This window comes from Macaca mulatta, chromosome 2 (assembly GCF_049350105.2).
Source record: "Macaca mulatta isolate MMU2019108-1 chromosome 2, T2T-MMU8v2.0, whole genome shotgun sequence".
In the NCBI taxonomy this organism is placed as follows: Eukaryota; Metazoa; Chordata; class Mammalia; order Primates; family Cercopithecidae; genus Macaca; species Macaca mulatta.
In genome coordinates this window covers 105,733,035-105,746,890 of record NC_133407.1, presented here as the reverse complement: position 1 = coordinate 105,746,890, position 13,856 = coordinate 105,733,035, and the positions used below count along the sequence as shown (strand labels likewise).

Below are 13,856 nucleotides of genomic sequence, written 5' to 3'. Positions count from 1 at the left end.
CCACTGACACCTTAATTTTAGCCCTGTGAGACCCATTTCTGACTTCAGAGCTATAGAACTTTAAGATAACAAATTGTGTTGTTTAAGCCACTAAATTTGTGGTAATGTACTTCAGCAGCAATAGAAAACTAATACAAATGTGATGGTGACAGACCTTCCCTTTTTCAGAATATCTTGGTGCATAGCAACTGATGTCATAGAAAGGGTTCTAGAAGAGCACGTCATGGAGAACTCTTGGGTGCAGACAAGTGGATGATTAATGAAGTAGCATCTGAAAAATCCAGGGAACCAAATGTAGGTGGAGCAACTTCCCTGTGACACACGTCGAAGCTGCTGCAGTGGCTGTTCTTCCCCTCCCCTTGGAAAGGCACCAAAAGCCTCCTTTTGGAAGGGCTGGTGGACTGGTAGGCGGGTATATGGCGGGCAGGAGGGTAACGGGCATGACAACACCCAGCTGCAGGAGCTGCTCATCAGCAAATTCACTTATTGCTCATTTGATGACAGTTCAGTTGGGAAGAGGAGGTTTTCACTCATTCATTCAACAAAGTTTCATTGAGAACCTACTCTGTATTAGGTTCTGTTCTAAGTTCTGGGGATAATGAAGAGAAAAAAACAGACCAGGTTTCTGCATTCCTGGTGTTTACACTCAGGTATGGGAGAGAGAAAATAAGCAAGTGTACAGATAAATGAACAATGGAATTCCTGATATTGATTAATGGTATGAAGAAAATAAAGACCGTCTTTTTTGATGGGGCAGTGATCAAGGAATCTTCTTTGAGGTAGCGAGTTCATATGTGGTGGTCAGGGCAGTTATGTTCCAGGTAGAAGGAATGGCTGGTGCAAAGGACCTGAGGGGAATGAAATTGGCATATTCAAGGAAAAGAAACGCGCAAGGTGACTATGGCAGAGTGAAGGTGATCAAAGGAGAGAGTGATGTGAATTCAGACTGCAGAAGTGCTCAGTGGCTGCATCAGAAAGTCTTGTCAGCCAGGCTGAGGAGTTGGTACCTTATTCAAAGTGCAAGGGGAATCCACTGGAGATTAGTGATGTGACTGGACACATGCTTTATAAAACACCTTTCCAACTGCTGTGTGGGCAGTGGGTTTAGGGGAGCAGAGAGGAGTATGTAGTAGAGGAGTGTAGTTAGAAAACCTCCACCTTAGAGATGATGGTGGTCTGGATTAGGAAGATGGCAGAAAAGAAGATGACGGGTGAATAGGTTCTGGAAGAAGTGTAGATGGCACACCCTGATGAACTGGCTTCTGCGGGAGAGGGGAGGAGAGGACTCAGTATGCCTTCTATGAGTTGAGATGAGGCCTGCCCTTTGGAAGACAGACATTACCAGAAAATGTTGTTTGCTCTGTTGGCAAATGAAACATGCACTGAGAGTCACTTTTTAAAAATTATTATACTTTAAGTTCTAGGGTACATGTGCACAACTTACAGGGTTGATACATAGGTATACAAGGACAGGGGTGCAACCAGAGCTAAGAAAAATGTTCGCAAGTAAAATCTAGTGCTGTGCATATTTATCCACTTACTCTTCAAATCAACACAATTAAGTACTGTTATAATCTGTGCTTCAGAGGAGGAAACTGAGGAATCGAGAGGTTGAGTAATTTGTCTAAGATCACTAATGGGATCGCTGATATCTCAGCCACTGAGGGGTAAAGCTGGAACTTGGACCCAGGCAATCTGATTCCCAAGTCTGAGCTCTTAAATGCAAGGCCCTCCTAGATACTGTATTTGGTGTACTGGTCACGTCTGCAACTAATCATGCAGCTTGAGAGTTTGAACAAATGTTTGAAGTATAATTCTTCTAATTCATGAATATACTTATTTCTAACTTTTGCCCAAGTTAGACATTTCTCAACAGGGAGCAATTTTGTCCCACAGGAACATTTTTGTCTGACATAACTTGAGGGCATCTAGCTACTGGCATCTAGAGGCCAGGTGTACTCCTAAACAATTCCAATGCACAGGATGTTCCCAGAACAAAGCATATTCCAGCCCAAGTGCCAAGGTTGAGAACCCCTGGTGTAGGTGTATACAGCCTGGAGGACATGCACTTGCGAATGGTGACAAACAGGAAGGTGCAATGAATTGTCCAGTTGATATATAACGATGGAGTGCTAGGGGCTATGAGGTATTCCAGGAGGAAGATGAGTTCCAATTTCCAGTTGGACATTCTAGTCTGAGGAATGGGATAGAGCACAAAACAGGACAATCACCTGCAGGGGGTCATGGAAAAAATCTGAGAGCAATAGGGGCTCAGAGGGAAAATGGAACTTTTATGGAGGATCCATCAGGGTCCAAGAAGTTGGCACCTGGGGTAAGGCCTCAAGATGGAGCAACATTTGAATGGGGAAAGGCATGGTAGGGCCCTGTGCATTGGGAAGAACCATGCATGAGGGCGCGGGTGCCAGAGGAACGGAGTGGAGAGGTGCAGAGGCATCCAGAGAGGGAGCGCCATGAGAATTCCGAGTTTACTGAATAGATTGGTCCTGATAAAGGGTGGATGGGGGTAAAGCCAGATCACGCAGGGCTTGGAAAGCCAACTGTGGGTTTGCTGTGGTAAGAAGAGGGGATTAGCAGTGTTCTTCAAGTGACATTTTGTACCTGCTTTGGGGACATTTCTCAGTCATGGTAGAAAACACCACCTGCATGAGTTGGCCCGGAGGGTTGGAGATGAGAAGGCTGGGCTATGACTCAGCTTGCTGTGAGTTTAGATGGTGACAGCCACCTAAAATGGAAAAGAAATGGAGAAGGCTAAACTCAAGAGTCCATTCTCTGAGTGCCTTCCCCTCCCAAGTGACCCCATTTTTAAAGACAAGGAAGCAGAAGCACTGTGAGGCTAAATGACTTGTCTGTTGCCTGGCTAGTATGTGGCAGGTCTGGGCTTGTCTCATCGCATGGACAGCAAGGGAAAAACTCAGGGGAGTTTGGTTTATAGAAAATCTAGGGACAAGACTGTGTAAAGGACAAAGACACAACTGGGAATAAGACGCATAAGAGGTGGTAATGGACATAACTCAACAGGTCAGTAGTGGTTCTGCTGGAGTGGTGGGGCCATGATGCTTTTTGTTTTTTTAATTTCTCTTTTCCGTTTTCCAAGATGTATTTAATCACCAAAGTCTACTTTTACAATAAAGGGAAGAAAGGTCATGAGCATCTGTATCTAATGTCAGAGTGAAACGAGTGAGATACAAACCCAGAAGGAGTCAATGGGTTTTGCTGGATGGAAAGAATTGGGGTTGGGAGGGGGGCCTCAAGAGTGCAATTTCCTTAGAAAATAGGAGGTCAAGAGGAGGAGAAGGGGTGGAGTTTCAGGTGTCCCAGATTTGCAGTGACACGAAGCAGAGAATTAGGATGGGAAGAAGTGTCATGGCTTACCAGGTGAGATTCCTATTTTTCTGATGACACTGAAGTGTGCTCCACCCCCAGCCCCACAGTGCCCTTCTTTCCCTTCAGAGGACCAGTGTCCCTGTGACTCTGCTCACTCATCTGGCCACCGTTGCCCCGAGTTGCCAGGAGCCTGGAGAAGATGAAGGCATCCGTGGTTCTCTCCCTCCTTGGCTACCTGGTGGTTCCAAGTGGTGCTTACATCTTGGGGCGTTGCACAGTGGCTAAGAAACTCCACGATGGAGGCCTGGATTATTTTGAGGGCTATAGTCTTGAGAACTGTGAGTAGGCCCCCTTAGTGCTCCCGCCTCTCACCTCCTTGCCCTCCCTTCCTTGGCCAGGCATCCCCAACTCCAGCTGTCCTCAGAGTCACACACCTTCTGTTCCATCTTAGGGGTGTGCCTAGCCTACTTCGAGAGCAAGTTCAACCCCATGGCCATCTACGAGAACACACAAGATGGCTACATTGGCTTTGGCCTCTTTCAGATTCGTGGCAGTGACTGGTGTGGTGACCATGGCAGGAACCGCTGCCACATGTCATGTTCCGGTAAGTCTCTCTTTCCATTCTGTGCGGGGGCACTGGAGGCTGTGGTGCTGTGTCAGAGGCCTGCCTTCCAGATGGCCAGAGTTTACAAAGTTTACAAAGAAGAGGGCGTGGCAGGAGTCATATCCAGCGTGGGTCCCTGGGAGGCTGAGCATTGCACTGCTGGGGGCACAGCGAGATCAGGCTGTGGGGAGTCAGGCAGGCTAACCTAGGATGAAGTGATGGAGACCCCTGTTGAAATGGGCAGAGAAGGTGTTGGGAAGTTGAGAGGAGGCTGCAGGCATCGAAGCCTGAAGGTTGGGAGCAGAGGGCCCCAGCTGGCCTGATTTCACCCACGCTCGGCCACCTCTCCCTTTTTTAAGGGGGCAGTTGCTGCCACTTTGAAAGGCAGAACTGGTTACTGGGAGGAGACAGGAGCTGGGCATGCCAAGGGGAGCTTGCCCACTGCTTTTAGGTGGTCCTAAGTACCTGTGATCAAGGGGAGGTGGTTGCCAGGATTCACTCATTGCATGAGCATTTATTGAGCACCTACAAAGTGCCAGGCCTTACAGAGTTGCCATTTTAGTGCTTGTTAACTGCCAGCTACTCTTTTAAGCCCTTTATAAGTATTCATCTAATTAATTCATCTAATAAATCTAATTAAATACCCATGAGGTGGGTACTGTTATCCCCATTCTACAAATGGGGAAACTGAGGCCCAGAGAGGATAAGTATATGCCCCAAACCACACAGCTGTGCGGTGGTAGAGCTGGGAGGGAGACCTAAGCAGTGCGACTCCTGAGTTGGGGCTAAACCAAGAGGCTACACAGCTGCGCCAGGTCTCCCTCACATCTGAGGCAGTCTTTCTGTCTAAGCACCCCAGCATCCTCCCTAATGAGCAAACCTCCCTCCACGCTGATGGGTGAGAACCATTCCAGAGCCTGTGGCTTCTGAGCTGGGTCTTTAGGAGACAGAGTGGAGGGGTTGGAGTGAAGGCCTGCAGCCTTCTCATGTGGCCTGGGGAGTACCTGTCTGTGTTGGGCCCCATGATTGACCTTTAGCTCCAGAGAGGAGTAAGAAAGTTCTCTGAATCAAGGAGAGGCAGGACCGCAAAGTAGGAGGAAAAGGCACAGGAACTCTGTGGGAACCTGGTGGGAATCCTAGCTGCTGCCATTAAGAACGACATGAGCTTGTATAAGTCACTTCTAGAGCCCTTCCATCTGTGAAGTGGGGACATTAACAACTTAGGGTTTCTGTGAACATAAAATGGAATAATGTATATAAAATGCCAGGCAGGGCCCTTAGTGAATTATAATAATCACAGTCTAGTTGAGGAGACATACACATTAAAAGTGTAAGTTAATAACATTTTAAAATTAATTAAATTCATTTAATTTAAATTGAAATGATGGTACATCCAGTGTCACCCAGAGCTTCCTGGTAGCCAATGCAAAAAGAGAAATATGGTAGGTCTGTAATTTATATTTCATAGGCAGAAATCTATCTATCTATCTATCTATCTATCTATCTATCTATCTATCTATCTATCTATCTATCTTATCTCCATCTCTCCAGAATCCAATGGGAGACACATAAAATTATCTGTCTGTAATAGAGGTGGTACTGTGTGTTGTGATAAAAATATGGTGGACTGTATATCCTGAGAAACTCTCCCGTTAGGTAGAATGTAAACAAAGAAAAGAAAAAACAATTCTTTTAAAGTCCCAGACTGAGTTGGCAAGAAAGTAAGAAAAATCCCTAGAGGCTAAAAGCGGAACAAGGATACAGATAGGTTAAGTAAAGAGTTAGAACAGGTCATGATCCTGGGCATCAGCTGATTCTCTGTAGCCTAATCAATATATTTTAATGGAAAAAATTTTATGAGAATTACAAGCTAAAAAATCAATAGATCTGGTAAAAAGATGACTACATCCTGCTACCTCCTTAGGGTTGTCTAATAAAAATCTAAGGATTGATTTATTATTGGAAGACTCTCTGATGTGAGCACCCTGTACCTTCCCTGATATCACTCTAACTTAGCTGTCACATGGGGGCATGGTATCTTCCATTTTATTTTCCTCACAGCTTTACTGAATCCTAATTTAGAGAAGACAATTAAATGTGCCAAGACCATTGTAAAAGGAAAACAAGGGATGGGAGCATGGTAAGTCATACATTTTTATGTAGCCTGTATTAACGACTTTCACTCATGATCTCTAATCTGAATCTTGGCCAAATCTTGGCTGTTGCGCATCTGCAGTGCCAAACTAAAAGGCTCTGACTCACCAAGGTAAGTAGCAGAAAACCATTGAGTTCCACAACCTCAAGGCCACAGAGGGAAGGAAACAATTATCAGAAATTGCCTTGAATTGTACTTTTTTCACCCAAATCTTGTTTAGGGTTCTATAGAATGCTAGGATGAACATCTTCAAACTAAATCTGTGTTTATTATGATAATCTCTGATTGTTTCTTTCCTATAAGTTCCTACAAGGTTTTTGAATACCTTTAAGGTTCTTGATGCATGTTGTGAAATCCAGCAGGCCCGTATTTGTTTAAAGGGTTTAGTAAAATGTAGATTTACTGCATCTTCACCAATCATGAAACTTTTGCGATTTAAAGGTGAATAACTGGCTGGGCATGGTGGCTCACACCTGTAATCCTAGCACTTTGGGAGGCGGAGGCAGTTGGATCACCTGAGGTCAGGAGTTCAAAACCAGCCTGACCAACATGGTGAAAACTTGTCTCTACTAAAAATACAAAAAAAAAAAAAAAAAAAAAAGGCCGGGTGTGGTGGTGCATGCCTGTAGTCCCAGCAACTTGGGAGGCTGAGATAGGAGAATTGCTTGAACCCACGAGGCAGAGGTTGTAGTGAGCCGAGATCGCGCCACTGTACTCCAGCCTGGGCAAAAGAGTGAGACTCAATCTCAAAAAAAAAAAATAAATAAAAAAGCGAATAACAATTTTGTCTTACCTTCTTTTGTCTTTTATGATATCCTATTAGGGCATTTTCTCCCATGTTTGTTATATATTACTATTGTTTTGTAATTTTTTTCATCTTTGCTCTTTACCTATTTTAAAATTCAAGTTATATTATTTGAAAGAGCTCTTTATATATTTGGTATATTAACTGATTGTTGTATATTTATTGCCAAAATGACTGCAACTCTAATTTCCTCTTTAGCCAGATATTTGCTTAGAAAAGTCTAAAACTTACAAGAGTTTGGGTGTATGCCTGACTTCTTTCACCGAGTGTTGCATTTGTTTATGTTTTTGCGTGTGGTTGCAATTCATTCTCATTGCTATATGGTATTCCATTGTGTGGATTCACCGCAGGTTACTTATTCCTCTATTGGTGGGCATTTGGTAGTTTCTTCATTTTTAGTGCTGCCATGGACAGTCTATACTTACCTTTTGTTGAATGCAAATGTAAAAGGATTTCTATTGTTTTTACCAAGGAATAAAATTGCTAGTCATAGAATAAGTGTATTTTCAGATTTGGCATATTGTGTCAAACAGTTTTCTAAAGGGATTTTTATCAATGTATACTACCATCAGAAATTATGCGTTTCAGTTGCTTCACCTTCTCAACGACGCTTGGTAATTTCCAGTTTATTCTCATGACTGTGTTGTGGTGTTGCATTGTAGTTTTACTTTGCATTTTCCTGATGAAGTTTCAAAATGTTTATTGGCCATTTATATATCCCCTTTGGTGAAGTGCCTCTTCAAATCTTTTGTCAGTTTTTCTATTGTGCTGTCTTTTTCTTATTAATTTGTAGGAGACATTTATATATTCTGGATAAAGTTTTTTTGTTGGATATATGTATTGCAACTGTCTTTCATTCTGTGAGTTACCTTTTTATCTTTTTTTTTTTTTTTTTAATAAAAGACATCTAAAAAAAAAAAGAAAAGAAAAGAAATGGGGTCTTTCTCTGTTACCCTGGCTAGAGTGCAGTGGCGTTATCATAGCTCACTGTAGCCTGGAACTCCTGGCCTCAAGTGATCCTCCTGCCTCAGCCTCCCAACTAGCAAGGACAACAGGCACATGTCACCATGCTTGGCTCTTTTTTTTTTTTTTTTTTTTTTTTACCTTCTCCAGAGTGTCTTGATAAATAGAAGTTCTTAGTCATAATGTAGTCTAATTTATTATTGCTTTCCCTTTATGGTTATTTTAACAAATATCTGCCTATTCCTTGGTCTTGAGGATATTCTCCTTTTTTCCTAAAAGCTTTATTGTTTTATCTTTCACATTTGGCTCTGCAATATCCTTTCTTTCTTTTTCTTGCCCTGTTGCATTGGCTAGGATCTCCAGTAACTGTTGAATAGAAGTGACAATGGTGGCATCCTTGTCTCATTTCTAGTCTCACAGGTAAAGAAGTTCAATATTGTATCATTACATGTGATGTTTTAAGTATCTGGAGATACTCTTAATCAGATTCTGTTCCTTTTCATCTCTAGTTTGTTAAAGTTTTTTTTTTTAAATAATGAATGGGTGCTGAGTTTTGGTTATTACATTTTATTTACTTTTTTGCAATTCTGTGTTAGCTTATCCATCTGCCTTAAAAATTCAAACTATTGTCTTTTTTTAGTGTCTCTTAACTCCCATGACTTTTCCAAAGGTCATATCTGGTGACATCTTATTGAGGATGTCAGTTCTATAAAATTTACTTCTGGATCCTGCAGTACGTTATTTCATAATAAATTTCATTATGATGTGCTGGTAGTGGTGGCTCATGTCTGTAATTCCAGCACTTTGGGAGGCTGAGGTGGGTGGATCACCTGAGGTCAGGAGCTCAAGACCAGCCTAGCCAACATGGTGAAACCCCATCTCTACTTAAAAAATACAAAAATTAGCCAGGCGTGGTGGCATGCGTCTGTAATCTGAGCCACTTGGGAGGCTGACATAGGAGAATCACTTGAACCTGGGAGGCGGAGGTTGCAGTGAGCTGAGATTGTGCCACTGTACTCCAGCCTGGGCACCACAGCGAGACTCTGTCTCAAAAAAAATTAATAAAGAAATTTTATTACGATGCCCCCTTTTCTTTTTGTGATATTTCCCCATAGGTCCCATGTTAGCTTTATCCTCTTTACTCTTCCTTGAATAAGGACGGAGTTACCTGCCTGGTTGATTCTGGACATTGTAATCTCCAGATAGATCTAGAAAGAATGTCATATTTCCTAAGTTCCAGATGGCACAATTTTTCAGATCTTAGTATTTCTGAAACTAGGCTTTATTTTGTAATCAATGTATTATGCCCCCAAAGCTGTTATTAAATCATTGATGAATCTTAGAATAGAAGATGTCTTACAATAGAGGAAATCCTATAATAATAGCTGCAATTTCTTAACTGATTGCATTTATATGCACATCATGATTGAATCCTCACAAATCCCTCTGCAGTGAGCATTCTTATCTTCATTTTCAAAATGAGAAAACCAAGGCATAGAGAAGTAGAATAACCTACTTGTGGTCACAGCAATATGATCAGTCCTGGATCTGTGCTATTCCAAGCCTCAGGTCACCAGGCTACTCAAAGAGATGGGGATGGGTGACACAGAAGATCTATGCTCTGGTTATGTAGAAGGCAACCAAAGCATAGTTATCCAGTACTCCAGTGAGTCCTAACTCAGGGTTTCTGAGCAGAGTCAGTGTAGGGTGGTGGGGGGAGAAAGGACAGGCCTGCAGGTGGACAAATTTCACTAGTGGAAGCATAGGTGGTGTTCCTTACTATATATCATGGGCCCTGAAGGCAGCAGAGACTTTGTCCAGAATCTGATCCAGAAGGTTATGTCTGTCTCAGAGGCCGAGCCTTTTTGTTGTTGCTTTTTTTGTTTTGTTTTGTTTTTCTGTGTCTTCAAGGTACTTTGGAAGTATTAGGTTGTTGCAAAAGTCATCGTGGTTTTTGACATTAAAAGTAATGGTTTTTGACATTAAGAGTAATGGCAAAAACCGTGATGACTTTCGCACCAACCTAAAAAATTCAACAAGAGATTTTTTTCCTGCTTCTATATCTCCAGCCTCTAGCTCTGTGCCTGACACATAATGGATGCCCCATGTGCTTGTTGAAAAATTGAGGCTACATTTGGGGCCACTACCCTGAAGTCATTCATAACATTTTTATTTTTAAATTTACTATTTATTATTTTTAAAAATGAAAATAAACCCTTTCCCTCTTAGCAGCCTCCTCAAGGTCACCGGTGTTAATATTCTTAGAAATCAGAGAAAAATGTATGCACAGATATTTTAAAACACACATGGAATTCCAGTGTCCACACTGAGCTGCTCCTTGCTTTTTCTAATCTTTTAATGGAGCTCACGAATCGGTATTATTACTACTTAAAGGTCTCTGTCATTGCTGTAACAGCTGCTAGTGCCCCGCTGTATAGATGTTGCAGGTAATTTATCTGCCAGTTCTCTTAATGATGAAAATTTAGTTCGTTTCATTTTTGTTGCTGCTGTTGCTGTTTCAAAATTCTATCATAAGCATCTTGCTTATAGAACTTTTATGTTCTTTCAGTTGTATCCTCAGAGAAATCCCTTGAAGGGAATTTATTAGACTATTTGGTGCATTTAAACGTTGGAGAGACCAGTTGCTAAACTGCCATTCAGAGAAGGGGCCCCTCCATCAACACTGCACGAAGGGGCCTGTTTCTCCTCAGCTCACCAGTCTGAGGTGTTAAAAACCTGTGTAGTTTTGGAAAATTGAGGTGTGTAAAGTGATATCATTCTGTTTTGCTTTGCATGTTGAAATTACAAAGGAAGTTGAACATGTTTTCATGTGTTTATTGGCTATTTTTCTGTCAACTGTTTACTTATATTCTTAGTCCATTTTTCTATTGGGTTGTTAATGGTTTTTTTCTGCATATGGTCTTTTATATGTTTTTTATAAATTAGGCTTATTAGACTCTTATTCGTTTTATTTGCGTTAACTATTTTTTCAGGTTTGTTATCTGTATTTTGATTTTATGGTATTTTTATCCTACAAGAGTTCCACAGATTCACAAAATCAAATCCCTTGTTTTTTTTCCTTTGTGGCTTCTGGATTTATGTGACATCTCTTTCTTAGAAAGGTCTTTTGTACTCCAAAATTGTAAGCCACGTATTACAACAGTGCTGACACACACACAAATTAAGCCCTATATTAAATTTTGGTTAAATTAAAAATAGAATATGATTTTATGTTTTTAATGCTTAAAATGTTGGCCTTCTTGAAATTTATTTTGGTATAAAAAGTGAGGTGTAGGGATGCAGCTTTATATTTTTTAAATGGCTAGTCATTGATTTCAATACTATTTAATCATTAACCCATTTTCATCACTAATTTAATAGACTGTAATTTTAAAGTGAAAGTTCCCTTACTAATGTTAACCATCTTTGGAGTGTTCGAAATACCTTTCATATATGGTCCAAGTTTTCAATTAATGTGGAAGCTTGGCTGATTCTCTAGAGTAAGCCTTAATGAACTAAAACCATCTTTAGTATATGGCACTGAGTGGAGCTATGCTAAGCCAGACAGATCAAGGCCTTCTTATTGCTCAGGTTCCCAGTAAAGGGAGCTCTTATTAAGCTAACAGGCAGCCACGTGTTCTCCAAAGCTCAGTTGGTCAGCTCTGGAGGGTTGGGGCAGATAGGAAGGGAGAAGACCCATGGAGACCTGGAAGACCCATGGAGACCTTCCCACTGAGGGATGGGATGACCAAACAGGGTTTCTAATGGCTTAAAGCTGGCCTGGGTGACTCCCCACCCTGGAGATAGGGACTGGAGAACCTAAAGCCTGGGTGCTGGCACGGGGACCCAGAACGAGGGAATCACTATTACAAGCACCAGGAAAAAAGGTTAGAGAAACTCAATGCAGCTGACTTAGGTGGGGCTAAAGAGTCGGAAGGAATTTTGGAAGGTGAAGAGTGAAGCAGGTACATGGAAAGGTGAAAGAGGCCCTGGCCCAGGGGACAAAGGTTCTATTTGCAGGCCTAGGGTCTGCCGAAGACTCATCATGTGACTTGGAAAGTCACAGAACTCTGAAGCTCACTTCAGAGAAGCAAATGATACTTCCGTTGCAGGGTTGGGGGAGAATTTCACAGTTCACAGTTCAGCCTCCTCATCTCACCATGTGGAGTTTATGGAATGAGGTGGGGCCTGATGTGCGCACTAGGATGGAGGAAGCACCAGTATTCATGCCAGGATGTGATGGAGACAGCACTGGAGATGCACAGAAGCCTTCATAATGCTGCCCACCACAGGGGTGGCAAACTCAAAGTCTCTAAGGGGGCAGGCAGGTGTAAATGGCCTGAGTGGGGCTGTGAAGCCCTGGAGACCCTGAGTTCTGACTTTGAGGAGCCCCTCCCTCCTGTTCACTTCTCTCTACAGGCCCACCTGGTCCCGGAACTGCCAGTACTCCGACACCCTGGCGCGGTGGCTGGATGGTTGCAAGCTGTAGCCACCTGCATGGCCCCTGCAGCGCTCACCAGTTGCATCTTGTGAATGAAGATACTTTTCTGCTTGCTGCTTCAGTCAGTCCTGTTGATGATCTCACCACTTTAAAAGCTCCAGGTGGAAAAGGACAAAAGTTTGCTTCATCCGGGAATGCAAGATGCAGAATAAACCAAACTAGTTACTCAACTTGGGCCAAAGGTCTCTGCTTTGATTATGATTATCTCTATGATCACTATTATTTACTATTATTGTGATTTATTATTATTTAATCTCGGATGGAGGGATTGAAGGAAGGCAATTATCTGAAAAAGGAGATGTGTCCATGAATGTCAATACTAAACAGGAAGAGGAAGAACAGGTACAGTAGAACCAAAGAGGAAAGAAGAGAGGAGGAGAGGCTGGTACAAGCAGGGCCTCCAGCTAAGGCATGTCCACACTGGGACACACAGGGGGAGAGACCACAGAATCCTCTTTGCATGTCTATGAAGGGAATCAAATGACAGTTGCTCATTTCTTATAAAAAGTCTCTAAAAATTATAAATAACACATATTTGCACTAGAGAAATTTGGGAAAATACAGAAATGTTAAAAAGGAGAAAATTTTTCCTATAATCCTCAGTACTCGAAGACAATTGCCGTTATGTTTTCGTTGCATTTCCTTCTGGTCTTTTTTCTGCATAGGGTTTTTATTCTTTTTCAAAAATGCTATGATAATGCTGTAGTTAGAGAGTTTTTCATCTGGCTTTTTAGAAAGAAGGCAAACAAATAAGGTAAGACACTTTTCCCCTACATTTATTTCTATTTTAATTAGCAAGGGGTTTATTTTAGAAGCTTAGTGGCTTACAGCTTCTTTCATGGAATGGAGCCTAGGTGTCAGCCTGGGCTTCCTGGACACACCTGCCTGAGATCTGATAGCAGCAGCAGCAAGAGCAGAGGTATCTGCTCAGCAGATCGGGTCACCTATGGGACCCACACCATCCTGGGGGTTGGAGAACATAGTTCCTCATCTTTCAGTCCTCGTACAGGAAGAAAAGAACTAGAGTGGTATGGAGAGAGCCTGTCAGTCACGTGTGCTTTCCATGGTACTGTAGATTCTTCAAAGTGAAATTTTAGTGCCAGTGAATATTCCAGTATGACGTACCATATTTTGTTTAACTTTTGCTCTACTGTTAGATGTTTTCTTTCTTTCTCTTTCTCTTTCTCTCTTTCTCTCTTTCTTTCTTTCCTTCTTTCTTTCTTTCTTTCTTTCTTTCTTTCTTTCTTTCTTTCTTTCTTTCTTTCTTTCTTTCTTTCTTTCTTTCTTTCATCTTTCTTTCTCTTTTTCTTTCTTTCTTTCTTTTTTTTTTTTTTTTTGAGACAGAGTCTTGCTCTGTCACCCATTGCTGGAGTGCAATGGTGCCATCTCGGCTCACTGCAACCTCAGGCCCCCAGGTTCAAGCAAGTCTCCTGACTCAGCCTCCCGAGTAGCTGGAATTACAGGTGTGCACCAACACCGCCCG

At 42.1% G+C, this 13,856-nt stretch overlaps 1 protein-coding gene across 3 annotated transcripts; it reads left to right on the top strand.

Annotated features, from left to right (window-relative positions):
• Positions 1-210: 210 nt before the first annotated feature.
• On the top strand, positions 211-12,543 carry LYZL4 (lysozyme like 4). Of its 3 annotated transcripts, none has more exons than XM_015131179.3 (5): positions 211-404; positions 3,472-3,683; positions 3,797-3,949; positions 6,011-6,089; positions 12,292-12,543. In XM_015131179.3, exons 2-5 carry the CDS (start codon positions 3,545-3,547, stop codon positions 12,359-12,361), a joined length of 441 nt encoding a protein of 146 aa, XP_014986665.1. In that variant the 5' UTR covers positions 211-404; positions 3,472-3,544; the 3' UTR covers positions 12,362-12,543. The 3 variants fall into 3 exon arrangements, with proteins under 3 accessions (XP_014986665.1, XP_077847062.1, NP_001181612.1); XM_077990936.1 differs by having other exon boundaries at positions 3,453-3,683; NM_001194683.2 differs by lacking the exon at positions 211-404 and having other exon boundaries at positions 3,453-3,683.
• Positions 12,544-13,856: the final 1,313 nt, after the last annotated feature.